This window comes from Dermacentor variabilis, chromosome 6, assembly GCF_050947875.1.
Source record: "Dermacentor variabilis isolate Ectoservices chromosome 6, ASM5094787v1, whole genome shotgun sequence".
NCBI classification, from domain to species: domain Eukaryota; kingdom Metazoa; phylum Arthropoda; class Arachnida; order Ixodida; family Ixodidae; genus Dermacentor; species Dermacentor variabilis.
The window spans coordinates 176,247,805-176,275,731 of NC_134573.1; the positions used below are offsets into that span (position 1 = coordinate 176,247,805).

Sequence of the window (27,927 nt, forward strand, 5' to 3'; positions counted from 1 at the left end):
GCGATTGAACCTTCACGGACATCACGGACATCACGTTAAAGATTTGGTGCGTTGCGGAATTTGGATTCGGGATATCTGGCGATGAAAATGACATGTTTAACACGTAATAACATGTAATGACACGCCATAGCCCAGTGGCTATGGCAACGGGTAACAAAGTCACGTGGTTGACAGTCATCTCGATGATCGCGTGTGCGCTGTACACGTAGTTCATCTGTCATCTTCCTCTCCTTTCCCTGACCTCTACGTACCTTTGTTATACAGGCTACTTGCACTCAATGCACCCAAAATAGAAAATTAAAAAAGAATGATTGTAATAGGAAATGTATCGTTACGGTGTAGCGAGGGATGAGGACAAAGAAATGCAGAAATCAAATTAAGGTTTATTCGAAATCATATGTATTTAACTATAGAAAGTGGACGAGCCAAAGGAAAAGAGCTGAACTTGTCAGCTTGACTGGCCTTCAACTCGCCACTCTTCAAAGCAGGAGACAGTGGTACGCAAGAGAGTTGGTTAAGACAAACACATTAAAAACAATCTCTACAATCGATGCACAAAGAATACTTGAAAGAAGTGGTCACCGAATTAAGCAACAAAGCAATAAATAAGAACGTATATTCCAGCAAAACTTTTTGTTGCGCTAGTTGGTGCATGTTACTGAAGTACTAAAGCGCCAAACAGACGACACAACCGCTCGTCCGTGTCTCTTCTTGTGTCGTCTGTTTGGCGCTTTAGTACTTCAAGAACATATATATTTTCTTTACAATACCGAGAAAGCGTCAATGAAGTTCTGAACTATGGTGTCTTTTGGTAATGCGTTTGCGCTCAGCATTTTGTTGAGTAGCGTTGTAAGAGTGTAGAATGATCTTTGTTTGCTGTAGTTTGTTTCCAGTTTTCTTTATTCTAGAAATAGCCTCAGTTAGTACATGTTGAATATGCTTACAATTCATGCACGCGGCATTTTGTTACTACATGCGAGAAATATACGCAGCTGCTGTTTGCGAGACAATGACCTCAAGAACTTGACCTACTAGAGAGGTCTTCGATCTGTCAAGGTGGCAAGGCGGCATATTTGGTTGCTAGAGCTTGCATTCGCATTTGCAGCGTAAAAGTGAAGAAGACGCGTGCCACAAAGTAAGAGACGAAATATACGGGACGAGCGCCGGTCCCGCCTATTTCGTTTCTTTCTCAGTGTGCGCGTCTTCGATTTTGCGCAACAAACGTGAATGCAAGTCCACTGTTTAGCTGCTTTGGAGCCCTTTACATGGCGGCAGATGTAACACTGTCGGCCCTGTGGTTCATCACGAGTGACTAAGTACGCATCAATCTAAAAAGAAACAAACAAATTCAAACCTCGGCTGGCTTTGTTAGACAGCTCTACGCCAGAGACGGCGCGTGCGCAGGAGCCGATCGGGAAACTGTTCTTCCCCGAGACGAAACAGTGTTCGCAAATTCAAAGGTCTCACGTGACAGATCTGCGATCGAGATTCGCAGCAGGAAGAAGCACAGCATCCACGCGCAGTAAAGTGTTTGCAGTGAGAACGGGTGTGACAAAGAAGAAAGAAAGAAGGCTGACCAGATACTGGTTGACGGCCTTTGATCGGAGCACCGGGGCAATAAAAGAGAGCCAGCGTTTTGAGATTTTAATTAAGATACCGACGAGGCCGTGCTTTCAGAACCGTACATTAGCTTTAACGAAGCCATTATCGTTACACTTCGCTTCGCTGATAAGCTCCCAGATGGAGACGTAAATAAATGCCTCCTTATTTTTAAGCTGGTCATCAGGTAGCTAGCGAAGCACAGCCAATGAAGCAAACACAACCAAACGTCCGCTTAGTTTATTCGGCGGTGTTTGCGATTTCGATTTTCCTCTGCAGCCAACGATTAATAACTAAAGGGGCACACATTGTGGCCTTGCGCACACACAGTCCTCGCCTGCTGCAGTCGATACGATCAAGTTTGCCTCCTCGCAGGTATATACTATCTTATTCGAAAGACTTATTGTTGTTTTATTCGTCAGGAGAGTGTATGCGATACTACGAGACAATGCACAGTAGCGCTACAAGAACGACAACAACAACAATGAAACGAAATAAAACACTACTGCTGTTTCAGTTTGAAACATTCTTGAACAAGAAAAATTATGTGCCTATCTTGCTCTGCATGAGTTATAGCTTCCCCTCTGCGAATTTCGTTCTGACACTTGAATATCATATATATATATATATATATATATATATATATATATATATATATATATATATATATATATATATATATATATATATATATATATATATATATATGTGTGTGTGTGTGTGTGTGTGTGTGTGTGTGTGTGTGTGTGTGTGTGTGTGTGTGTGTGTGTGTGTGTGTGCGTGTGTGTGTGTGTCAAGGAAACGTTCTGTAGGTCCGGTGCATAGGTAGTTGAAGAAACCAAGAAGCACACTTACGAAAATGTCATTTTTACTGTTTTAACGTTAACACATTAAAAATGAAATTTTCGTAAGTGTGCTCCTTCGTTTCTGCAACTATATATATATATATATACGTATTTTTTAAAGCTAAGCGTTGTTTGCCTCTTCTCCCGACTTTCCGGACGCTGCTGTTACTACTGTGGCCTTGCTCGCGCGCGCCACTGGGTATCTTGCAACACCACCAGATGGCGCTCGCCTCGGCGCATCCCGGCCGCCGCCACCGCGGCAGAGTTTCACTGTTTGTGCGTATGACACATTCTGTGCTTGCTTTACTATGCGACAAAAACGCAGGTGCTGGGCGGTGATAGTGTAAACATTACAATCGACCAATAAGCTTAAAGCGCGAACGAAGACGGCACGACTTATTATTGTTAAATTTATTAGACTATGGATTACCAGCCAGCTCAAACTATACCGCCCTTCTCACTTACAATCGCCCATAGCGCGAAGAGACTGCTCGGCGCTGGCGTGCTGGCCACGTGTGCAGACGGAGCACGTAAACAGGCGCCAGCAAAATGACTCCAAAGTGCGCACTCAGCGTCGAGGACACCCGCAGACAAGCAGCAGCGGTGCACGCAAGGTAACGTTTAACATCAACTCAGCGCTCTCCCATTTGGACTAAACGCTGAAGAAATTACACATTCGCCGCCAACATCACTGCTAATTATCGTCAATCAAAGAAAACAGCATGCGAAGCTTCGCTTACATCGATCCCAACAGTGCGTGGGATCCGAATAATTTTTTCCACTTCGACACTCCTATAATGCCAGTGCATTAGAAAGCCATTATACCTATGTACCAACCAGCGTTATGATAACGACTTCTCTTCTTCTTCTAAATTGCCTTTCTTGAACCTTCTTTTGCAGAACGGCGTCACGTAGAAAGTATTAAATTTTTTTGCACTACTATTACTCTGAACGTTGCTCAGCTTTTAAATACATCAAGTTTGCTAAACCGTCTACTACAATAAATGTTCATCCTTTGAGTATTACAGCACTGTACACAAGGGCTGAGAAATGTCAATATAGCTCATTTCCCCGAACCAGTGAAATCTGGAACCAGTTCCCCCTGACATTTGAAACGTGCCATTTAACGAGTTCATTGCTGTAATCGACGATTGCTTACTTTGTACTTCTTAGGACAATGTATGGTTCCTATTTTTTTATTGCATTCGTGCAATTTACATTGTGTTCTTTATGTTTGATGATCTGTGTACCCCACTCCTGCGATAACCTTTCTAGGGTTGCAGTATAAATAAATAAATAAATAAATAAATAAATAAATAAATAAATAAATAAATAAATAAATAAATAAATAAATAAATAAATAAATCAGAAGTCCTGATACTGCATTCACTTCGGCTGCCTTACGCAATAAACGCGCTGTGGTAATGGCGTCCTCAAAAGTGACCTACCGCGAACACGGTGTTTGGATCCGACTGCTGGTACGATCTGTTGGGAACTCGGCGCTGACGCCCGTGGTTGTACCTGGGTCGCAAGCCCCAAGGGTAGCGTTGGCCTGGCGGCCTGGGGTACAACTGCAAGCATCCGAAGGTCCCGGCAAAGCATGAGTCGACTGGTAACAACGATACAACTTGTTTATTTTAACATCGCAAAGAGTTGGCGGTCAGGTTTGACCGAAGTAGAGAGACGGGAGAGCACTTCACTCAACTGAAGAAATCGGAGCCTTTTTTCTGGCGTCCGGGGGCAGCTGTTTTTATACTCTCGCAGTTGAGGGCAAGAAGGAACCCCTCAAAAGACGAGCACGTGAATGTACAATGGGCTAATGGTGACGCACACTGTCGTAGCGATGCCGTAGCACCATGTCGTGGCGCTGCGCAAGATCTCGTAGCAACTGGTCGTGGCGCTGCCGGTCGGACACAATGACTGTAACGAGAAGATGGTCCCTGCTTTGGCTTCGCCTGTTTCGGGCACAATGACTGGAACGAGATCCCTGCTTTGGCATCGCCTGTTTCGGGCCCAATAACTGGAATGAGATCCCTGCTTTGGCATCGCCTGTTTCGGGCACAATGACTGGAATGCGAGGGGGATCCCTAGGCGGTCGCATCGCCGCAGACGCGCCTGGAAACACCTGGCGATGAGTGTTGCGGCGACGACGATCGGGCCAAAATGTCTGCCGCCCCGCCGCAGTTGGCGCCGGCAAAACCACGTGTCGCAGGCGAATCGTAACAGACCGCCCCGCCGGGGAAAGGAGATCCCGATGGACAGGGGACTGCATCCGCTGTCCGGAGGGATGTCGCTCGATGATGCTCATAACCGAAGTCGGGCGTCCCTTGACGTTTCTTGAGCGCAGCGCACAGAGAAGGCCTCGTTCTCTCGTTCAGGTTCGCACGGGACACTGCAAAGTGACTTCGGGAGAGTTCACATTTTTGTTCTCGTTCCCGGCAAGCGTTAGAACTACGCTGAAAACTCAACCGCTCAGTCAGCAAGCACGGCACAACCCTCACTAAGCCCTGCCAGGCTCTTTCCCCTTTTTATACCACTGCCTAGTTCCTTACAGTAGTCTAGCATCACTCAGAACGCGTCCACAAATTGAAAAATTGCACTAGAAAGCATATCATCACTTTGAAACACTAAACAAAAGCAATATGTTAAAAAAAATCCTGCCTCAGGAAGAAAAACATCAGTAACAAACAATTTTGAGGCTGATTCCTACGTTAGGGGCTTCGACTTAAGCCATCGGCGTTACCGTTGAGACTCCCCTTTTTGTAACGCACCTCAAAGGAATATTGTTGTAAAGCGAGGCTCCAGCGCAGGAGGCGGCCATTTTTGGGAGAGATGGTCTGCAGCCATTGGAGAGGGCAGTGATCTGTCTCAATGATAAACCTCGAGCCGGCTAGATAGCATGACAATTTCTGAACGGCCCACACGAGACATGCACACTCTTTCTCGGTGGCGCTATACGCCTGCTCACGACTGGTCAGCTTACGACTAGCATACAGGACGGGGTGTTCTACTTCTCCATTTTCCCGTTGGCACAGTACAACGCCCATGCCTCGCTCACTAGCATCGCACTGAACAATGAACTCTTTTGTATAGTCTGGCGATCGTAGCACAGGCTGGCTTGTTAGGGCACTCTTTAGGGCGCTAAAAGCTCTTTCTTTGGTCTCGTCCCAGACGACTGTTTGAGGCTCTGTCTTTCTTAGAGCATCCGTCAGGGGAGCCGCGATATCAGAGTACCTAGGGATGTACCTCTGATAGTAGCCGGCGACACCTAAGAACGACCGAATATCGGTCTTTGTGCGCGGTTGCGGAAAGTCTCGCACAGCGGCCACTTTTATTTCAGAGGGGCGGCGACGACCCTGACCAATCACGTGACCGAGGTAGACAACCTCGGCCTGTGCTAACTGGCACTTAGGAGCCTTTACTGTCAAGCCTGCTTCGCGCAGGCGGGTTAGCACTGCCCGCAAGTGTGTCATATGCTCAGACCAGGATGCGGAGAATATCGCTACGTCGTCTAGATACGGTAAAGCGAATTCTTGCTGTCCCCGCAACACTTTATCCATGAGACTTGAAAAACAGTATGGCGCGTTCTTCAAACCAAAACTCAACACTTTAGGACGGAATGTTCCCATTGGTGAAATGAACGCCGCATACCTACTAGCCTCTTCTGTAAGTGGAACCTGCCAATAACCCCTGACAAGATCTAGGGTGGAAATAAACTGAGCGCTACTAACTTTCTCAAGGCGCTCCTCGATGTTAGGGATCGGATAAATTTGATCCTTAGTGATGGAATTAAGCCTGCGGTAGTCGACGCAAGGACGAGGTTCCTTGCCCGGTACCTCAACTAAAATCAAAGGGGAGGTATAATCACTCTCACCTGCCTCAATAACACCGAGCTGTAGCATTTTCTTTACCTCAGCCTCCATAATATCGCTCTGGCGGGGTGACACCCGATACGCCTTGGATCGTACTGGCTCTGGGGAGGTAAGTTCAATATCATGAGTAAGTACAGAAGTCCTACCAGGCCTCTCAGAGAACAGACCTTGAAACTCTTGTAATAGCTGGTGTAGTTCGGTTTTCTGCTCGGGCGACAGCGGTGCTTTACTGATAAGGTCACTAATGACTTGACCGGTGTCTTCCCCGTTCGTCACTAAGCCTAGTCCTGGAAGCTCGACCGGAAGCTCTTCAGGAACGTTTACCATCATGCACACCACTGCTTCCCTTTGTCTATAAGGTTTGAGCAGATTACAGTGGTAAACTTGCTGTGCTTTCCGCTTTCCTGGCAGACTTACCACGTAGTTAACGTCCGACAGTTTCTGAACAATTCGCGCTGGGCCCTCCCACTGCACGTCTAGTTTGTTGTTTGGCGATGTGCGCAATATCATGACCTCATCGCCAACCTCAAAACGACGGGCCCTGGCTGTCCGATCATAATAAACCTTGGCCCTCTGCTGGGCCTTTGTCATTGCTTCACCTGACAACTCCTGTGCCCTTCTTAAGCGTTCGAGGAGCTTAAGCACGTACTCCACCACGACTGGGTCGTCGCCCCTACCTTCCCATGATTCTCGAAGCATGCGAAGCGGAGATCGAAGCGAGCGACCGTTCACCAGTTCAGCTGGCGAAAACCCCGTAGCCGCATGCGGCGCGGTCCTTAAAGCAAACATCACCCCAGGCAGACACAGCTCCCAGTCAGTTCGATGTTCAAAACACAACGCTCTCAACACGCGCTTCATGACGGAGTGGAGCTTCTCAACGGAATTCGACTGTGGGTGGTACACTGAGCTGTGTAACAGCTTTACCCCACACCTTTCGAGAAAAGTTGTCGTCAAAGCGCTAGTAAACACTGTGCCCTGATCTGATTGGATTTCCGCAGGAAAACCAACTCGCGCAAATATGGACAGTAGTGCATTAACTATCTCAACTGAGCTGAGTTCTTTAAGCGGCACTGCTTCAGGGAACTTTGTCGCTGGGCAGATCACAGTCAAAATGTGTCTGTACCCCGTGGCTGTTACCGGCAGAGGTCCCACAGTATCAATAACGAGCCGTCTAAAAGGCTCCGTAATGATAGGTACCAATTTCAACGGCGCCCTCGATTTGTCCCCTGGTTTGCCTACCCGCTGACAAGTGTCACATGTCCTCACGAAATGGTCTGCGTCCCGAAAACACCCTGGCCAATAGTACTCTTGCAAGAGACGGTCCTTAGTTTTCTTAACTCCTAGGTGTCCGGACCACGAACCCCCGTGTGACAAGCGCAACAGATCCTGACGATAGCATTGAGGCACGACCAGTTGATCGAACTCCACTCCTCGGCGGTCTAGATACTTCCGGTACAGGACTCCCCCTCTTTCCACAAAACGCGCAGTTTTCCTGGCGATACCTTCTTTGACATTGCAGCGCACGTTTTCCAGGCTGCCATCCTTTTTTTGCTCGGCTATCAAAGCCGACCGGCTGACTTTTAGCAACCTATCAAGTCCGTCTGACGTAGGCGCGATGAGCAAATCAGTAGATAGCTCTTCTAACTTTCCCGTGTCGGGATTTTCCTCTCCAGTATCTGGCGCCTTCAACGCTACAGACTCAATTTTATTCTGTTCGGGCGTGCTCTGAATATCAGTTTGCTGCGCCTCTGACCCTTTTTCGTTGGTTGATAACGTCGGCCCCGCAACTACCGCCTTTGCAGCGAGCTCCCGAACCTTCGATCTGGTTAAGGCCTGAACACTAGCTTCACCAAACAAAAGCCCCTTCTCGCGCAGGAGGTGATCGGACCTGTTTGAAAATAGGTACGGGTACTGGGGTGGCAGCATAGATGACACTGCCGCCTCTGTCTCAAGCGCTCCGAAAGGTCCTTCAATAAGCACTTTTGCTACTGGCAGACACACGCTATGAGCTTCCACGGCTTGCTTGATCCACGCGCACTCGCCCGTGAACATATGGGGTTCTACGTAGGAGGGGTGAACTACATCCATCGTAGCTGCGGAATCGCGAAGCACCCGGCACTCTTTCCCGTTCACGAGGAGGTCTCGCATGTAAGGCTCGAGAAGCTTCATGTTCTCGTCAGTGCTGCCTAATGAAAAAAACACAACTTTTGGTGTTGTTTCCGGACACTGCGCCGAAAAGTGACCCGGCTTCTGGCACGTATAACAAACGCCCGCTCGCCTCATCTCGAACCGCTTTCTGCGTTCGGCTTCGGCTGCCGTCTCTTTACGTTTGGTCGGATTGCTTTCACTCGCATCCTCACTACGCGTGTCCCCCTTAAATCTCATGGGCGTGAACCTTGGCCTCTCAGACTTGGAGCCAAATTCACCCTTTTGACCGTCCTTAGCTCCGCGAGCTCGACGCGTCACAAACTCCTCGGCTAGCTCAGCGGCTCTAGCCACCGTACTCACGTCTGGCCTATCCAAGACCCAGTATCGCACGTTCTCCGGTAACCGACTATAAAACTGTTCTAGCCCGAAACACTGCAGAACTTTATCGTGGTCACCAAACGCTTTCTCTTCTTTGAGCCACTCCTGCATGTTCGACATAAGCCTATACGCAAACTCTGTATATGACTCACTTCTGCCTTTCTCATTTTCCCGAAACTTCCGACGGAACGCCTCCGCAGACAGCCGGTACTTTTTTAGAAGACTCGATTTCACTGTGTCGAAATCCTCTGCCTCCTCTCTATCCAAGCGAGCGACTACGTCGGCCGCCTCGCCGGGTAACAAAGTGAGCAAGCGCTGTGGCCACGTTTCCCGAGAGAACCCCTGCTTCTCGCACGTTCGCTCAAAGTTAACCAGGAACAAACCAATGTCCTCTCCAAGCTTAAACGGCCGCATCAGGTCAGTCATTTTGAACAATACGCGTTCTCCTGCACCGTGTGCCTGACTTCCATTACGAGCGCGTTCCATCTCTACCTCAAGACGCTTCATTTCCAAAGCGTGTTGACGGTCACGCTCTTGTTGCTCTCGCTCTTTCTGTTCTTTACGTTCACGCTCTTCTTTTTCTTTCTGTTCTTTACGTTCGCGCTCTTCTTTTTCTTTTTGCTCTTTAAGTTCGCGCTCCTGTCTTTTTGCAGTCTCCCTCTCTTCAATTGTCTCAAGGCATTCCGACAGCTCGTCATCCTCAGCCTCTAACTCAAGAATAGCCTTTATCAGTTCTGGTTTTCTGAGTTTGTCCGAGACATCCAGACCCAACTCTCTTGCAAGCTCCAACAATTTCGGTTTGCGCAACGACTTCAAATCCATGGCTGCTCTGAATGCTGCTTTCTCTACTGCTTACTATTGTCTTGCCGCAACTAACCCGGCAGCAACGACAACCACAATTACCAGCTCTGTTTCTAACACTAACAAAAGCCTGGCAAAGCTCAGAAGAAGAAAGTCCCGCACTCACCAAACCTCGCAGGCAGGAATTCCGCGCAGTCGTTCCGCTGCAGGCAACCAGTCGTCACACAGGGCTCGTTGCACTGCTCCCGGATCGTCGTTGAGCTGCTCAGCATACTGTCAACTGCATCTCTTTGCTGCTGGCCTCCGTTGTCGTGATCTCGCCGCTGGCAGACAGTTGTTTGAAGTCGTAGGCGATCTCACCGCTGGCAACCAGATGTTTGGATCCGACTGCTGGTACGATCTGTTGGGAACTCGGCGCTGACGCCCGTGGTTGTACCTGGGTCGCAAGCCCCAAGGGTAGCGTTGGCCTGGCGGCCTGGGGTACAACTGCAAGCATCCGAAGGTCCCGGCAAAGCATGAGTCGACTGGTAACAACGATACAACTTGTTTATTTTAACATCGCAAAGAGTTGGCGGTCAGGTTTGACCGAAGTAGAGAGACGGGAGAGCACTTCACTCAACTGAAGAAATCGGAGCCTTTTTTCTGGCGTCCGGGGGCAGCTGTTTTTATACTCTCGCAGTTGAGGGCAAGAAGGAACCCCTCAAAAGACGAGCACGTGAATGTACAATGGGCTAATGGTGACGCACACTGTCGTAGCGATGCCGTAGCACCATGTCGTGGCGCTGCGCAAGATCTCGTAGCAACTGGTCGTGGCGCTGCCGGTCGGACACAATGACTGTAACGAGAAGATGGTCCCTGCTTTGGCTTCGCCTGTTTCGGGCACAATGACTGGAACGAGATCCCTGCTTTGGCATCGCCTGTTTCGGGCCCAATAACTGGAATGAGATCCCTGCTTTGGCATCGCCTGTTTCGGGCACAATGACTGGAATGCGAGGGGGATCCCTAGGCGGTCGCATCGCCGCAGACGCGCCTGGAAACACCTGGCGATGAGTGTTGCGGCGACGACGATCGGGCCAAAATGTCTGCCGCCCCGCCGCAGTTGGCGCCGGCAAAACCACGTGTCGCAGGCGAATCGTAACAACGGCCTCTGTCTACTGCGGTTGCTATCTTCTTCGACAGCGCTACGCCTGACTACGGCTGCAGCGTACGTCATACCCTTTCAGACGCCACGTTATATTGATGATTGAAAACTCACCTTTGCAACATTTCTTGCTTCTTCAGAATCATAGAAAGTGCACAGCTGCAGAAAAGATTAGGAATTTTCAATTCTTTAGTGAGCTTTGTTAAGTTTACAGAGTGTGGACCCCACGCGATAACTCACTGCAGGAGCGTCAAATATGAGAACATCAGCTATTTCGTGTTCTGAAAAGCGTGAAAACCACTTATCCAGCCACTTGAAAATTATGCCTAGCACAAAGACATTGCGAAAAAGAAATGAAAGAAGTGTACCTGATACGTACCACATACTGACACCGAGTAAAGCACCCAACCGTCTACCTTCCCACTCATTTTGCTAAAACCATTTTGTAGATATATTCAAAATTACAGAACAATTACAATAAGTGTTTCAAGATGTATGAGATACATTTCAAATATGATTATTTTAATCAGTGCTTTTGCTTTTGATGCACTATCTTCGTGTACACAATTATGTACACGACGCACTATGTTTCTCACAGCACACAGCAAGATTTCCTAGTGTTTCGTGAAATCTTTTAGTGAAGAAAGAAAAATCAGAGGGTCAAATTTAAGATATCCTCAAGTGCGACCTAAAACAGCTTTACATAGCCTGACGACGACGACATCAGCATCGGTGGAAGGGAATTCCCAAGATCTAGACGGTGTCTTCTTCTGTTCAATATTTATTTAGTTTAGTTCATCGTTGACATGACGACGTAATGATGACAGTTTTTTTTTTTTTTTTGCACGGCGTGCAGACGCACACAATGAGAACCGGAAGAATCAGCTCCAAATGAAATGAAGAAAGAAAAAAAAGGATCTTCGATGTATCAAAATGGAACCCGAACGTTGCCGGAATGATGGTTGGTTTGGAGCATAATTTCTGACGTGGGCACGCGCTTTCGTCAGGGCTGCGCGAAGACGACGCCCCTTGCCAAAAACGTGCGCTAATCGGTGGGAAGCCTTCCAGCATTGTTCATACTCTGTCCCGCCGGTACCAATCTTCTTTTCACGCACTTGTTCTGCCTACACGCGTCTTCTCAGCGCAAGTGGTGCCTTACACGTCCGCTCCTCTTTGTGTTGTTTCGTTTTTGTTTTGTTTTTCCAGCACGCAGCTTTGAGCAGACGAGAACGCAACGTACGTCAACCGTGCAGCTTTTCACCTTGCAGCGGCCTCGCGTTTCGCTAGCGCGAGTCAGTCGGGCGCGGCGCGAGCGATCGGCTGGGGTCACTCGCGTTACGAACGCATCCAGACAAACACAACGCACGCACTCAAAACAGACACAAGGCTTCTCCTGTCAGCTGTGCAACCATTACGCCACCGCCTGCCGAGCACGTAGGCACATACACGCTGTTGTTCCTTCCGCGCCTGCCACTCTGTGAAGGAGCGAAAATAAATTAAGGAAGAGAGGGAGAGGGAAAGAAAAAAAGGAGGACAGCTTGTTACTTTTTGTCCCAGAATTGAACAGGCACCGATTGGTGCCTATATAAAAGGGCGCGCAATCAGATCGAGCGTGTTTCCGCCGGCGGGAAATTTTCTTGCTGCTGCCTCGAAAAGCCCAGCGCACGCACGCAAAGCACCGCTCGAAGTTACTCGTTGGTAATGGAGCACAGGCTAGACCAGACACAGACGGCGCCAGGGCAATGGGAATAACAGACTCGAGAGAGGGATGGAGGGCGAGGGAAAGGGGGGAGGTCTGTCGGGACGGAAGGACTCGAGCGCAGTAGGACAATGAACAACGGGAAAAGAGAAAGGGGGCGGCCTGTATGCTGTGTCTGCTGGTTGCGGCGGTGGTGCTGGTTTGGTCGCTTAGACGGAGAGTTGCGCGGCGGCGGCGGGAGAGTGCTTCCACCGGCCACTCGCACGCTGCACTGAGATGCAGTGTAACCCGCAATCTACCCTCGTTTCCGCCTCCAAGCGGTGCGGAAGGAAAACCATTGTACGCTCCCGATCGCGGGTCGTACAGTGAAACGAGCAGCGAGGGGCCTACGTGATCGCGACCAAGGATCGGCCTGCTGGCTGACGCGTTCGACCTCTGCGCGGATTAGAGGCCGCCGCAGCTGCCGCGCCTGTTAGCGGTCGCGGCCTGCCGCGTTTTTTGTTCTTAACGGCGGCTTGACTAGTACGCGCCGCCGCTCACGTAGGCAGCGGCAGCAGTGTATAACGCCAGAGAAAACATCCCCATGAATATTCAGCGGCGCCGTTTACACCACCCCCGTATTTGCACGTTAGCGCGCCGTATGGTGGCTAAAGGGAAACAAACAGCGTCGCGTGAAGCAAGCGCTGCCTTTTACGAGGAAATAAAAAGTAGCAGAAGGGAAACACAAGAGGTGCATAAACCGATAAAAAAAAAACCCAACGATGTGCTCAATGAGCGAATAACACGGTACTATCTTAGGTTTGGAATGTCACGTACGCGTTTTCTTTCCTTTTTATATTCACCAGAGTAAACGCCCGCCGCGGCGTTTTTTACGAGGAAGATATAACTCATCGGCCATCATCACCTCGTGTGCTCGCTCGTAGGCAAAAGAATACACGAGAGAAAAAAAAAAGCACCGGCGGAAATTAAGGACAACGTGCGACCTTCTCTTGTGACATTCACCCTGTCTGCGCTGAATCGCGAAGCCCCGCCCATCCTAGTTGCGTCAGGAAGCAAAACAAAAGCACAACGGCAAGAACACAATTAAATTACCGCGGCTTCGCTAATGAGGTGGTTTCGTAAGCGCTCTCGGTACGAAATGTAAAAAAAAGCAGATTGACCAACCGTGCTTTTCCTGCGAGCGGACGCCCACGCGCACGTGTCGTTCAGCAGCCGACTTCGGCTTCTGCGTGGCTGGCGGCGCCATCTTGGACTGCTGTATTTTAGGGGGCCTTCTGAGTGCAGCGCTTAACGTACGCTGTTATCGTCAATTCTCGGGCAGAAAGAATATCCGCGCGAACCTGTCTGACGTAGAGCCTACTTCCACCACGATAAAGCAGCGAGAAAGTGTTCGCGTATACCGACTACCACGTTCTATTAAAGATGTGTTTCGACGCGCTTGCGCTCATCCAGTGCCTGAGCTATAGTACACACGAAACGCCATTTTGACTGACTGAGTTTAATTTCCCAAAGCAGCAGCTGGCCTACAAGAGGCGTCGCCATTTGGGGGCTCCGGGTCAATTTAGAGCATCTGGCGTCTTCTTTAATGTTTAGGTACGTCTAAGCACACGAGCGTCTCTACAATCCACGACAATCGGAACTCGCGGGCAACGAGACTGGGGATCGAACCCGCGACTCGGCGCTATATGTAGAAGAAGAAACGTAGCCTCTGAGCTGCTGAAGAGGGTAAAGACAATTTTCAAATAAAAGGTGACACGAAACAGTGTGCTGCACTCTCACTAGAAGGCGATGCAAAGCACGGTATCTCAGAGCGTCGGGGAGCGTACAAGTGCGCTTCACTTACGCTTGAATGAAAGGAGCGAAAACAATTATGCCCAGTGAACTGATCTGCGTTGTAAATGGCGTAAGGATGCCAATCGCGTGTTGTAAATGGCGTAAGGATGCCAATCGCGTATAAATCCATGTGATTTTCGTTTTATTTTCTTGGCTCACTATCGCTCCCGCTTCGGTACAGCTCCGGATGCGCGAGCCCTTCGCGTTTCCACCTCGCCACCTCCTAAGCCAGACAAGTTTTAAACTTCTCCTTAACGCGTGCGCGTCTACACCCCCCTGAAAGTGCCCGCGCAGGAGTGGGGGGAAAAAAGAAAACGAAAAACCCAAGTGCGCGGCACGAAAGCGAGAAAAACTTGAATTGCCGCACCCTTTCAGATCGCTGAAAAATCTGACTGCAACATGGACTCTTCCGACGAGAGGCCACCCTGCTTTGTCGGCCACGGCTAGGAGGGGCCTTTACGAAGCCTTGTTTTTCGCGTTGGGACGGCCAACAACGCCACGCGCGATGACTGTGGTTGCGAGGAGACCCTTCAACGCGTTCTTTGCGACTGTCCTCGCTGCAGTACATGTACAGAGACGATAGTTCGCAACTGCGCTAGGTCGCTTTGATCAATGACCATTATCGGAGCAAACCATTTTAGAATACCGACATAATAAGCCATCGCAGCAGAGGGCTACGCAGGCACTTCCACAGTTGTTAAAAACAACGGATCTGTTGCTTATAACAGTTTTAGCCTGAATTGGTGTTCACTGCGCTGCACGTGATGACGTGCAGTGATCGTGACCAGCTGTGATCGTGTGTCTGTGGCATCTCTCTCTTCTTATCTTTCGACCTCCCCCTTCCATGTTCGGCAGCGTAGGGCAGCAAACCGGATTTTGCTATCTGGTCAACCTCGCTGCCTCTCTTCTCTCTTTCTGATTACGACACCTAAAACTTCAATTGCTTCTCACGTCAGTGTGGTCTGTCACCCTTTCGAGGGTACGTGGCTACGACTTCTCGAGAGTATGCTGACAGTTGTACGCAAATTTTAACTTCAGTCTAGCCCTCAGGCTAGTCGTGAGCTTTGGTTAATTCGTACGCATGGAAGAGGCGGAAAAAAGAAAAAGAAGGTAACTACGTGTATTTTAATATACTGCCTCTCAGGAATGCAGCACCCGCATCTCAGAAATGCCACCAACGTGCCGCTCTGTCATCTCGTCTACACTACCATATGCAGAACGACACAGTGTGTGGTTTTTTATACGAAGACAATGCTGTAGGATTGAACAGTGACCTGGAGTAAAATGTTAAGCTTGTAAGCTAACCTGTCCAGTTAGCATTACACACACACACACTCTCTGTCTCTTTCTCTCTGACCTGAGAACATGAAAAATTAATATTACCGCGTATTGGTGGTAGTTTGTTGGACACTGTTTTGAATGCGTAAGGTGCATGCGCGCGTTTCTGTAGAAACATATTTCCGTGCGATTATGGGGTCTAACGCCTTGGAACTGCACAGCGTGTCATGAGGGATGTCCCAGTGGAGTGCTCAATATTAATTGTGAAGGTTCATTAACACGCACCTAAATCTAGTCAAGCGAGCGTTCCTGCATTTCGCCCCTACCGAAATGCGGCCACCGCGGCCTGGTATCGAACCCGCAACCACGCGCCCAGCAGCAGAACGTTACAGTTACTGCGCCAACGCGGCGGGCCTGTATGAAATTTATTACGAGTTGGTAGTTTTGCTGCATAACGAATAACATATATGCGTACTGGTGCGATAAGGCGCCAATATGATGCAAGTTTCGTGAAACGTTATCGCTTAATCGCTTTCAAGACTATAACTGCTTCGCTTATCTGTATTTGTACAAAAGAATTTCGACTAAGTGTTCGGACAGTTCGCAGTCGCTAAACGGGACAGATGCGGTTGATAAACGCAAAAGCTAAGCCACTGAGTGATTACTACGCAAAAATCTGTTCAAATGCCTGCGTGTAACTTTTTCAAGTGTGAACAACAACGAAAATACGAAGCGCATTCACTTTTACTTTTAGAGTCCGGACCTCCACGCGCAGCCGGTAACGCATGAGCGCATGATGAGAGACAGCGTTCAGTCCTGCTTTTCCTGCTTGTGACGTACATCACTGCCAGGCTTAACAGGAAGTGGGTTTATGCATGCGGAAAAAAACAAAAGCATCGCGGTGACTACGTGCTGTGCGTACGTCGTTTTATTTGTTCATAAGCGGTCGACAAAATGTCATTCGGTCAATGCGCTGCGTTGTGCTACAGTTTTGCGCTTACCTCATTTCGCATTGGTCTTAATTTCGAGCTCAATACTGTAGCTTTATTTTTTTAATGGTCAACCACACTGTGCTCTCGAGGACGTACGTGCCCTGGATGCCTACGTGAGCCGCAGGCTACATTCGGGGAAAGGGACTTCTTATTGATTTATTATTATTTTTTGTTGAACGCTCAGTGTCTGGCGGATTTCCGCAGCGAGGCTTGGCTGAAAGCACTGCTTCAACATTCCATCCGCGTTCAAGAGACTATGCACAAATTAGCGACTTTTTTTCCACACGAGATCTGCGCCATGCAGCCTATTACTCCGATATGCAAGGTTCATTATGAAGGACATCTGAGGATCTGAAGCAGAGAGTGTGGGTAGGGCAGAGAATTCACACCAATGGAGCTCTGACAACATACAAAAATAATAAAGTGGCTTACAAGCCCGAATACGTACAAACAACAGAGCGTCAGTGTAAACTTAGAAGCCGTAGTAGGAAAAGGGGGTTACTGTGAACTAAACCTTTTAATGAACCTAGGTCATGAACACACAAGTAAAAAAATATGGTGAAAGAAAATTATTTTGGCTTTGTACAAATAAATCGCTTTGCTTTTCGAAGCTATAGCTTGAAGGCCTAAACGCCGCAAGCAATAACTTGGACATGCCAATGAGAGGGTAGCCCTTGCTTCGAGAACAAGGAAAGCATAAAACGCCTTAAACTGCGTAAAGTTCTCCGCCAACATGAGTTACGCTTAATAATAACCAAAAACTTAACGTACACGCAGCATAAGAAAATAAACTTATAGTATTAATGTCCTGAGAAACCAGACAACCGATAACCTGGATAGAGCGACAAAGTGGCCTGTATGCATATGAAGGACACCTACCGCGCTACTCGAGTTTCAAAGTCAACGCTCATTGAAATTCGTAGTTGTTAAACTGGAACTCCAGCTACTGAGTACAAACTATATCACCCGTCCTCAAACAATTCACCTACTTGCATCCTGTACTAGTGACGTCAGAAAGCCGGACTACGCGTCAGTTTTCTTCCATAGATAAAACGCTATGACAAGTCACTGAACTGACAACAGTCACTACCAAGACGGCAACCATCGCTACTTTTTTGGAGGCCAAATTGCGTCAATCCACACGAACGTGAGCGCAGGTAGTGAACAATGGCAAATCTATGACATTCCTGCTGAAATCAAGAGGAAAAATAGCAGTATGGCCCGTCATGTGATGCGCACACCTGGCAACCAAAATTCTGTTACAACCAATGTGGTGTTTTGTTTTGGCAACTAATTGCTGAGGACTGAATGTCAAAGGAAGAAAAACAAAGCTGGTGACGACCGCGTAATATACATACCAATGAGACAAGAAGGCTAGTGTAAGAACGTCCAGTGGACTTCGTGCAACAGACTGTTTGACATGGCCAACTCTGTGGCAGGTCTTGCGCTTAGGTCAGTGGTGACCTGCTGGCGCTCGGGTCACGTCAACCCGACGACGAGCGTAGCGCTACGTACGTTTTCTCGGAGATGCGGCCGGCGCGGGCCCGCCGTACGGTACCTTCGCCTGGGAGCGCGTCAAGTCCAGCGCGCTCGCGCGGGAGCAACCAGGCGCAGAGCACCGCGCAGGAGCGGAACCACGTCTCTCCTCGCGCGGCTCCCTGTCGTCGTGCGTCGGAGCAGCTGCCGGTTTCTCGCGACGGGAGCCTCCTCTTATGTCGGCGGCGACGCAGGTGCAGGGCCCGGTTTTATCAGGCGGTGCACGGCTGCACTGCTGCTGCCGTGCGCGGGCGAGAAATGCCTCTTGCCTGCGACGAACCCTCGCTCTTTAATGATCAATAATCGCCCAGCGTCGCGGCACGCAGCCTTGACACCGGAGAGAGCTAAGTGCCGGGTTGTTTGCCTAAGCCGACCAAACTGTCAGTGAACGTAAGAACAAGTGTAAGGGAACGGACGGCAAAACCAGCCGGATGAATTTCCGCGTGAGTAGCTCGAGATAAACGCCGCTGTCCGTAAACGTACGCTTGTAGAGGCGATGGCTCGCGCGTCTGATATAGAGTTAAGGAAAGGAGGGGCCTAATTAATATTGTCAGCACTGACGGTCAGACAAAAAGCGAGAACAAAAAAGAAGGAAAAGAAAGAAAAAGAAACTCGAAAGTTTCTTGGTATGAGCGCATGTCAATGTGAGGGTACGAAACAGGCACAAATTAGAAAGAGCTGCTGCCCGGTTTAGGAATTCAAGTCACGGACCCACGCTTCTCTTGATCCAGTTGCATAATATTCAGAGATTCCTTTCCGATACTCTACATATGTTTGGTAAGAAATTAGGAATACGTTTTCAAGACGGCTTAAGCGAGTTGTGTGACCAAGAAAGTCTTACGCGTACTTTCTTCACGTACGCTAAGAAAAGCGACCCATATTTCATTCTGTGAGGCGGTATCTCCAATTTCAACACCGATTCGCGACTACGAGGAATAACAAATCGCTGCCGATGCTCTTCGAATCGCAGCGTTCCACGCCGGAGAATCTGTGAACCAAATTAGGAAACGGGCTCGCCTCAGTGGCCGCATTTTCGCTTTCTCGCGCTCGTTTTTGCCGGAAAACTAAAACAAACACATTCGGCGAGGGAGGCGGAATTTCCTCGGAGAGGGGGAACGAAGAAGCGCGTGGATTCAGTGCGACCCCTGATGGCAGCTCCGGACACGTGACTCATTCGGTGTTACAGCATCACAGAGGAAGAAGAAGCCGCAGAGCAATCGCGGAAGAAGTGGGAGGGGTGACCCCGGAGAGAAGTTGTAACGCGTTCCTCTCGGCTGGCGCGGTACGCCGAAGCGGACGCACGCGCGCGCGAGACACGCGGCTTTGACGCGCGCGTCGTCGTCGACGTCTCGCTCTCGCGACGGCAGCAGTGCGCGGGGAAAGAGCCGCGCGGGGGAGGGCGAAGACGAAGGGGTTGCAGGGGCGGCCCAATCGCGAGGCGGCGCGCGGGGGAAGGGGGTAGTGCGCTCGCGCGGCAAAGGGGAGCTTTCAAAAGCGGCGCCGGCTCAGGGGCCGTCAGGCTGTGCAGTGCTCCGCGGTGCCGCGATGATCATGCATGCCGCTGCCGGGATGCCGGAACCTGGTCGTGGTGCTCCTCGCGATGCTCCTTCTCCTTCTGGTCGCCGCCTCGCCGAAGGCGCGCGCTGCTCCGGCGGCGGCGTCGTCGCGCGGCGTCGACGCCAGCGCCGAAGATTCCGACGACAACGCGAGCAGCGACAGCTCGCAGGAGACGACGGTGCGCCGGCTGCGACACGGACGGGCGCGTGCCGCCGCGATCGCTGCTAGTGCGGACGCCGATGAACTGGGCGAAGGCTCCTCCTCGTCCGAGGAGCAGGACAGTGGTGGTGGAGGGATGGTGGCCGACGACCCGAGCGACGCCAACGAGGCCGTCAAGCACCCGCGCGGCACGAGCCGCTACCTGCAGCTCTACTGCCGCACCGGATACAACCTGGTCATCCACGCCAACGGGAAGGTCAACGGGACCAGGGAGGACCGGAACCGATACGGTCAGTGCACGGCTCTGTGCTCCTCCGCAGTTCTCACTCTGAGCACCGGTGTGCGGATCGCTTTGATTTTGTGCGCTGAATTTCCGCCGACCGACGCCGGTCCCGCCGAAGAAGCCGACTGACGAATGCCGCGACAACCAGCATGTGATAGCGCGGAGGCGGTGGCGGTCGTCTGTGTCAATGCTTGACGCAGTTGATTGCTGCCGATCTGCATCACTTTTATTTTTCTCTTCTTTATCCAGTGTTGGCCTTGATGCATTTACACTGCATTGGCTACTTAACTTCTCGTCGCAATAATTACTCATGACTAGTCAGCTACATCTTCCATGCGCATCCATATATTTCAGCGCCCACTGAGCACAACAGTGTATCGAGGCCGTCTGCCTTGACTGATACTGATACGGCCAAGATTAGCTGCAGAGCTCCACGTTCGCCAGATTACGATGTAACACTGACAGTAGTAGAATTCGAAGCGAAGTTTTTTTTTTTATTTCCTCTGACAGCAACTTGTCGGCATCAATAAACGGAAGTTACGATAAATAGGTTCTCGGCGTGCCCTCGTGGGTCCTGTTTGGAGTTCACCCTGATGGCAGTTGTCGCCAGTCTCGATCGTTCGCCGGTGACCCCTCGCGTCTCCCCGGCTGTTTTATCGCTCTCGCTGCGACGGCACCTTGGACGCTCCCCTGCAGCACGTAGCACGCAACCAAATGCCGACGCTCGTGGAGTTAGACCAGTTCTCGTTCTTCAATTTTGCTTCCCCTGCGCCTTCTATATTGTTGCACCGCATGGCTTTCGCGTTGTGCGGTGCGGCACGCCTGCCTTCCCCCCTCTAGCGTTATTTAATTTTTTTTTTTTTGCTTCTCATTTGTGAGGCGAAGCACGAACGGCGCTCAGCTACAAACTATGGCACAAAGACTACGACGAAACGATTTCTTTTTATTTTAATCGTGAACCTTACCACTTGGTATAGGAAAGAACTCAATATGCTCACCATGTGCGCGCGACCCGGGATGCCTGGTTTGCGCGCGCGTGGTCCGGAACTGTTCATGAGAACTCGCGCTAGCGTTTTATGCTTAAATTGCTGGTAGGCGCATATATATATATATATATATATATATATATATATATATATATATATATATATATATATAAGGTTGCGCAAGAGTTGGGCTTCTATCCAAAGTGAAAGCTTATGCCTGGACACCGGGGCGGATCTACACACAATCGTCGCCTTAGATATATAGTAGCGAGTTGGTGACCCTGCCTGGCGAGTCGAGCAAGGTCGGCGCGCTCGCTTTCAAAGGAGGATGCATTGCGTGCCGTCACTTGAAATGGTGCTCGGCTGAACTAGTTCGCCACGTTTTATTACTCTGTGCATATCCCAGAGGCGGTAAACGGAGACGAGGTGACCTCGATACATGCTAACCTGTCGACGGCGCACGTCACCTGCGCGCGACCTAACCTTATTGCTTGACGCGACCTGCAGCGTTTTACGGCTAATTTAGGCTGTCAGCATTCAGAGTGACGTGCTTCGGTGTCCAGCCGACCGCGAGCAACAGTGAGGTTTCTCAGCGTACTGACGTCAGCGTGTTACGCAAACTTTAGCACGCGCTTGACTAACTTCGTTGTTTGTTCTTGCTTACACGTGTTTTTTTTTTCCTTTTTTTTACAACTGTCAAACTCGTTTATTGTGTACATAACGGTGGTGCAACATTTTTCACATATACGTCTATGCACCCGTTTCTTTTTTTTTTCTTTTTCTTTTCAACTATTGATTACCCGCGCGATAAGGTCGGGAAATCCCGATGGTCCCATTTTGCTACGAGGGCTCGGGGAGGTCGTGGCATCGGAGAGAGTGCTTTCATAGGCGTCGGTCATGTCGAGCCGAGTCCATTAGTTACCTCAGCGTTACGAATGCGAGCCGGTGAAGCAGAAAGCGCCGACGAAGTGAAGCTTAAGATGAGGGAGGATCGGAGTCGTGCGGCTTATCTTTGATGAATGGCGCGAATACAATTTACCGACGGCAGTTATCGCGACACGTGTTTGAAAACTGATAGCAATCCGCGCTTGCGCTGCATTGGCAGTCCCTCTTCATATCGCCTACGCCTTTTCATTTCATTATTTCATTCCTGAAGCAGAGCTTATCTGGTGTCCGCGACGCAACCTCTTTACGCACTCTATATAACGCAGCAGCTAGCCGACGTGTTCGGGATGCAACGCTGTGTATCATGCCAGCGTTCGCACAAAAGCTTTCCGTTGTACGCTCGTTTCCGATCATACGGTTGGTAATTTGGCCTGTTTCATTAAAGTGGGCGATGGAGAACTAACTCCACGGGTGAAGTGCATCAGAAGGACGGGAAGGGGAGATGAGGAACTGCTGACGGACAAGAATGTGTTCGAGAAGAGGCGCGGCTGTTACGAAAACCGCCGGTGTATGTTATAGTCACTTATGAGGTCTAAGTTTATTTTCCAGAAAATCTTCTTTAGATAGCGACCGTAGTGTCGTATTTTGAAGCACACACTTCTGAAGCTGGTGATAACAGTAATTATCTATTTTTTGACATTCATGCACGTCGATGTTTTGCTTTCGTTTATTCTCTCGACATCGTTTCTTTCCGTCGAGCGAGAGACTGAAGACTTTGCCTCCCATGAATGCGTTTCTTGTTCGTTTAAATATTTCTATAGCCTTGCTTTGTTATCGCAACAACTTTTTGCCAGAACGGCTTCGTCTTTGGCACATATTTCTGAATCTGGCGCAAATGCTGCTTATAGCCGCTTAATGCTAAAGAATCTTTGGACGTGACCCTGGCATGGTGCTGGGCTGCTAAGCACGAGATCGAATCCCGGCCACGGCGGCCGCATTTCAGTGGGGGCGAAATGCGAAAACACCCGTGTTCACTGCGGCGTTCCTCATAATCAAATCGTGGTTTTGGCACGTAAAACCCCATAATCTTTCCGTGACCCTGGTGTCATTTGACCTGTCGTTCTTTGTCTCGAGCCGCTTACCTTGTTGACATAGGGGGACGCAGTTCTCGTACGTATCTTTGAGTCAACCTACTTCTCAGTTTTCGGTAGCATTCTCAATATGCCTAACACACCGGGCATCTTCGCGTCCTTTATGTCGGAGCCTCCGGGGGTTAAACCTGCGCGTGACACCCAAGGAAGCGCAGTCGTGGCCTTTACATTCAGAGGGATTTTGATGGCACCTCCATTCCGCAAAATCTATCGCTTAACGTAATCCCTTGTGTGACACCGTATGACCTTCAAATTCAGTTTTTTTTTTCACATTTATTTCGGAAGATTGCATGAAATATTACAACGTTTACCTGTACTAGTGAATTGGAAGTCACTAGTGAATAGCTAGTGGCTCGGTGACTTCCTAGATGGACTAGATGTTCCAGTGACGCGCGGGCGCTTGCTGTCGGCGCCCAGCGGGGCCCCTTGTGTTGCGAACGACCACAGCGCATGCCTCATTCAGCAAGCCCCGTGTTGTTCTGATTAAAAATTAAATTCTGGAATTTTACTTTCCAAAACCACGATATTGTTATCAAGCACGCCGTAGTGGGAGACCCCGGACAAATTTTGACTACCTGGGGTTCCTTAACGTGTATATAAATTTAGGTACACGAGCATTTTTTTTTTCTTAATTTCACCCGCATCAACATGCGGCCGCGGCTACCTCAAGCTCAGCAGAGCAAAGCCATAGTCGCGACGGGCCTGTGCCGTCCTGCTTTCATTGCTGAGGTCACATCTCAGGACAATACGAAAGTCCTAAGGCTGGTTTAGAAAAGCTATTAATTTGTTTTAAAAATTCGGTTCGGAAACACTTAACATGTTTTCTGCCTATATGTATACGTTGGTGATACGAGAGAAAAGAAACAAGTTGCGGAGCGCATTCACTTGTAGACATCGCCTGCATTTTGACCTGCTAGGGATGTTCACAGGAATTTCTCTTTATTTGAGCCATAAAATGTCAGTGTTCGGGTGCAGCACCACGCGCTCCGGTCGATGTGATACGCTCTTCACCGCATTGCACACCTCCTCCTGGAATGCTGAAAAACTCGAACCAGCGCTTACATTTGAGCTGAATTCTGTGGTTCTACGCGCCAAAGCCACCATGTGATTATGAGACACGTCCTAGTGGGAGACTCTGGGCGTTTTTTTCAAGTCGCACTCATCGAAACGCGGCCGCCGCGACCGGGATTTGATCCCGCGACCTCGTGCACAGCCGCTAAGCCACCACGGAGTCTTTGTTATATAAGGATAAATTTGACCTCGTTTAGCAGCAACTGTCCGCATTTAGAGCATAATTGATTTATGAGCGGATATGTGCTGACATAATAGTAGGTTATAGCCGATATTCAGTGCAGCTTAAGTACGATATGTTATCAGAAATGGCAACCGTTATCTTTAATGCCTGTCTTTTGTAATCGCGATGAGATATATTATCATGCAACTCATCCGGCACACTTTATTTTGTAAAGTATGACGAATTTTGCAATTAGCATTTAATAAACACTGCGGCCATCGATGTAGGCTAACGCCTTAGCAGGTTCACAAAATTATCTGGCTTACCCTGTCGGAGCTGGAAAATTATTATTATTATTATTATTATTATTATTATTATTATTATTATTATTATTATTATTATTATTATTATTATTATTATTATTATTATTATTTGTTCTGAACACATATACACAGGTAACAGGAAAGGGAAAGCGAGGAGCAGGCTGGCAACTGCCACCGGAAGGGGCACAACGCCTGCCTACTCTTCTGAAGGGAGGTGACAGCAACACAGGAATGGAAGATAGGAAGGTGGGGAGGAAAAAGGAAAGAGGAAAGGAGAGCAACAGGACAAATCTAAAGACCAAAGTTGAACACTGCAACAGGACAAATCTAAAGACTAAAGTAGAACTCTGCAGCCGGAATTAAAATGACACCGCGTCGAACAGCCTCCACAATTATCAACCACATCCTGGAAAATCATTCTGGCAGAATCCATGCAAGAAAAAAGTGTCTTGAATGCGTTGGTCAACTCTAGACAAGTGCGCGACATTGCCTTAGGGTAGACACCGTGATCATAATCTACATTTGTGAGACGTCTTGATTTTGTATCGTTTGGCGTTTCATGGCTGAGGAATTGACGAGAATTTTCTAGAGATGAAAGAGTAAATCCTATCCATTTGACAACAGACACATCATTTTCAGCAGCTTTGGTGACTGAGGAACCGCATATGTGCAATTGAGGAGCAAAGTAATCTAAGAACTGAAATGTGCATGGCAGCAGTAAAGAACTGTGCGTTGTCTCATATCATCGACAAAAACAAAGAAGTAACACGATACTATGTCCTGTGGTTATTTGCGCTCATTACGTCACATCTGCACGTTTAAAATAACGACATCCGTTTGACAGGTTCATCGCGGATGCGTGTAAGCTTTCCTTTGTATAAACATGGCAGCTGCGCCCATTTTCACTTTGCGCAAATTCGCCTTGCGAGGTATACGCCCAGTTAGGCCCATGCGCATCAAGAACATGTTGCCTCAAGCACATATAGCTGCAAAATTCTAAGTTGGACGTGCTAATACGCGAGCGACAGTCAAACACACGCATGCAGTTTATGTGCAGTTGAAGGTTTTGCATCCTACAACGCATCACTTAAGCTTAAATATTTGCTGCGCGGGTACGGATATCTGGACGCGAGAGCCGAACGTAGGGCCATATAGTGACTTTCCAGGCTACGGGTAAGGACTTTTAACTACGCGCAGATCTTCGGCACGCCCGTACGTTGACCTGTCCAGTACGTGCAACCCCTTTGGCACACGGATGTTCCCTCAGGCAGAGCGTCGTTTCATACCCTCCACTGCGCGATGCAAAGAAGGTCTCAGTTTGTTCTGCGGGCTCTCGAAAGAAACGTGGCGAGCGTGGTTTCAGGCGGGCGGGGGGTTTCGGTGTTGGCCGGCGCGCACGTGATCGATACGCTGGGTTTAACGTCCCTCCCTTCGCCGCCGCACTGACCGCCGCCGCACACTCACATGTGCACTCGAAGTCGTTTGCCGACGTGCGTGGTTGTGGCGGTCTTGCAGCGTAATCCCCCTCCCTCCCCGCCCTCCTTTGAGACCCACGGATTGCCGCGTCTGCGTGTGCCGCTACTGGCTGTTCTCCTATACACGGGCTAGTCGCAAGATTCTTGCGGACGCATCGCAAATACTCGTAGTGCTTCGGTGGTTCGCGTGCCGGTGTTTATCTCTCTCTCTCTCTCTTCTTTTACCGTCTCTTTTTCTTTTCTTACGGGGTTCCGGTAGCACGGAATGTATCTGGTCTTCTCGGACTATGTGACGTTATTCCCGCGCCGCTTCCTGAAGCGGCCACTCCTTCTGACCGGAGCGATTGAAGAGTGGCGCGCCGTACACGCGCAATAGTATTACGAGTGCACTGAAGCGAGGGTGCAAGCACAGCTGCGCAAAGCAGCGCACTCTTGTTTCTGTCGTCTTTTCCTTTCTCATTAGGCGGGCGGCGGTTCGGGGAACCCGTACTGTCCTGTGTTACGCTCACAGCGACCATTCGCTAGCACTGGTTCTATGAATCTCCCCCCCCCCCCCATTTTTTGTGTCATAAACGTGGTTCAGTGACCGTGCTCGCGTACTCGCCTGTGCATACGTATAAATGTTGATGGCAGTCTGGAAAGATTAGCTCGAGCAGCTGGGTGTGCGCTGTCAAAACGCAGTTTTTTTTTTTTTCGTTCCCATCCGTGCGCGTTTTCATGAGTGTACATCTCGACTTAGCGTTGCTTTTGAGTGTGGTCCAGTGCCTGCGTCGTTCGCAAGAAATATTCAGCGCACCTCTTTAGGGCAAGTACTCCCTATCTACTATTTTTTTTCTTTAAGTAATGATCGAAGCCTCACTAGGTTATATCAGGCTTCGTCACCAGTGGGAAAAAACGACAGCTGTTGTCGACGACGCGTGAATGTCACTATAAAAGCCAGTATGTCATCATGCCGTAGCTGCCGCTTCGCCTGTAGGCTAGAATTGTTTGGCGCTGTGCTGCTCAAAATGGGGCCGTGGGTTCCATTCATCGGGGGAAAATGAAAAACGCTCGTCTACCATGCTATGTGCGCTCGTTAAAGAACCGCATCTGATAAAAACGAATTCGGAGCCCTCTGCTACGGAGTCGCTCGTAAACTGTGCAGTTTCGGGGCGTTAAACCACAATTTACTACAACTGTTTCGATTAAATACAATGATTAGGTAGCAATGCCTACTTCGTTTTATTACGCGCAAAAAAGGGGCACTGAAGCGCCGAACACTCTTTTAGAAGACAAAAAAAAAATATCGAAAGAGAGCAAGTTCTCCTCGTTTACTTCCATATCGCGCATGAGAAGGGAAAGCCACTGGCGAGCATGCGGAACTGCTTCGCTCGTTCACGCTCCTGCGCTCTTGTGTTTATATTCACGCACACCAAGCGGAAGCAACCGGCATGTAGACATACTCGCACCCCTTCGTCAAGCTTTCGCTTGGGCAAGCCGTGCCTCGTCTGCACCCCGCCGGGCTGCGCTGCCGCCCGTGGCCAAGCCCCAATGTCTTGTTATCGTCTCTGCCGTAATTTACCCGCAGGAACCGCTTTACCCCAACACTGCAGACACGGACATAAGATATACGGTATGAGCGACGGCGCAGGGCGTGTTGAGCGGAGGAGAAAAAGATGCTCCCGTTTCCGGTTTCGTCAAAATGGTGCAGCACGTGGAAGCCGCGAGCTGTGCGCTGATGAAGGGCTTTCCGCAACACTTAAGCGACGCCAA

The 27,927-nt window shown here is 49.4% G+C and overlaps 1 protein-coding gene across 1 annotated transcript in view; it reads left to right on the top strand.

Moving 5' to 3' along the window:
* The first annotated feature begins 19,630 nt into the window (after positions 1-19,630).
* LOC142585846 (fibroblast growth factor 9-like) overlaps positions 19,631-27,927 on the top strand; it is a 123,798-nt gene continuing 115,501 nt past the window's right edge. Inside the window, exon 1 of the mRNA XM_075696900.1 lies at positions 19,631-20,128. Within this exon, the coding sequence (XP_075553015.1) occupies positions 19,678-20,128 (451 nt within the window). The 5' untranslated portion in view covers positions 19,631-19,677. The remainder of the gene's footprint in view (positions 20,129-27,927) is intronic.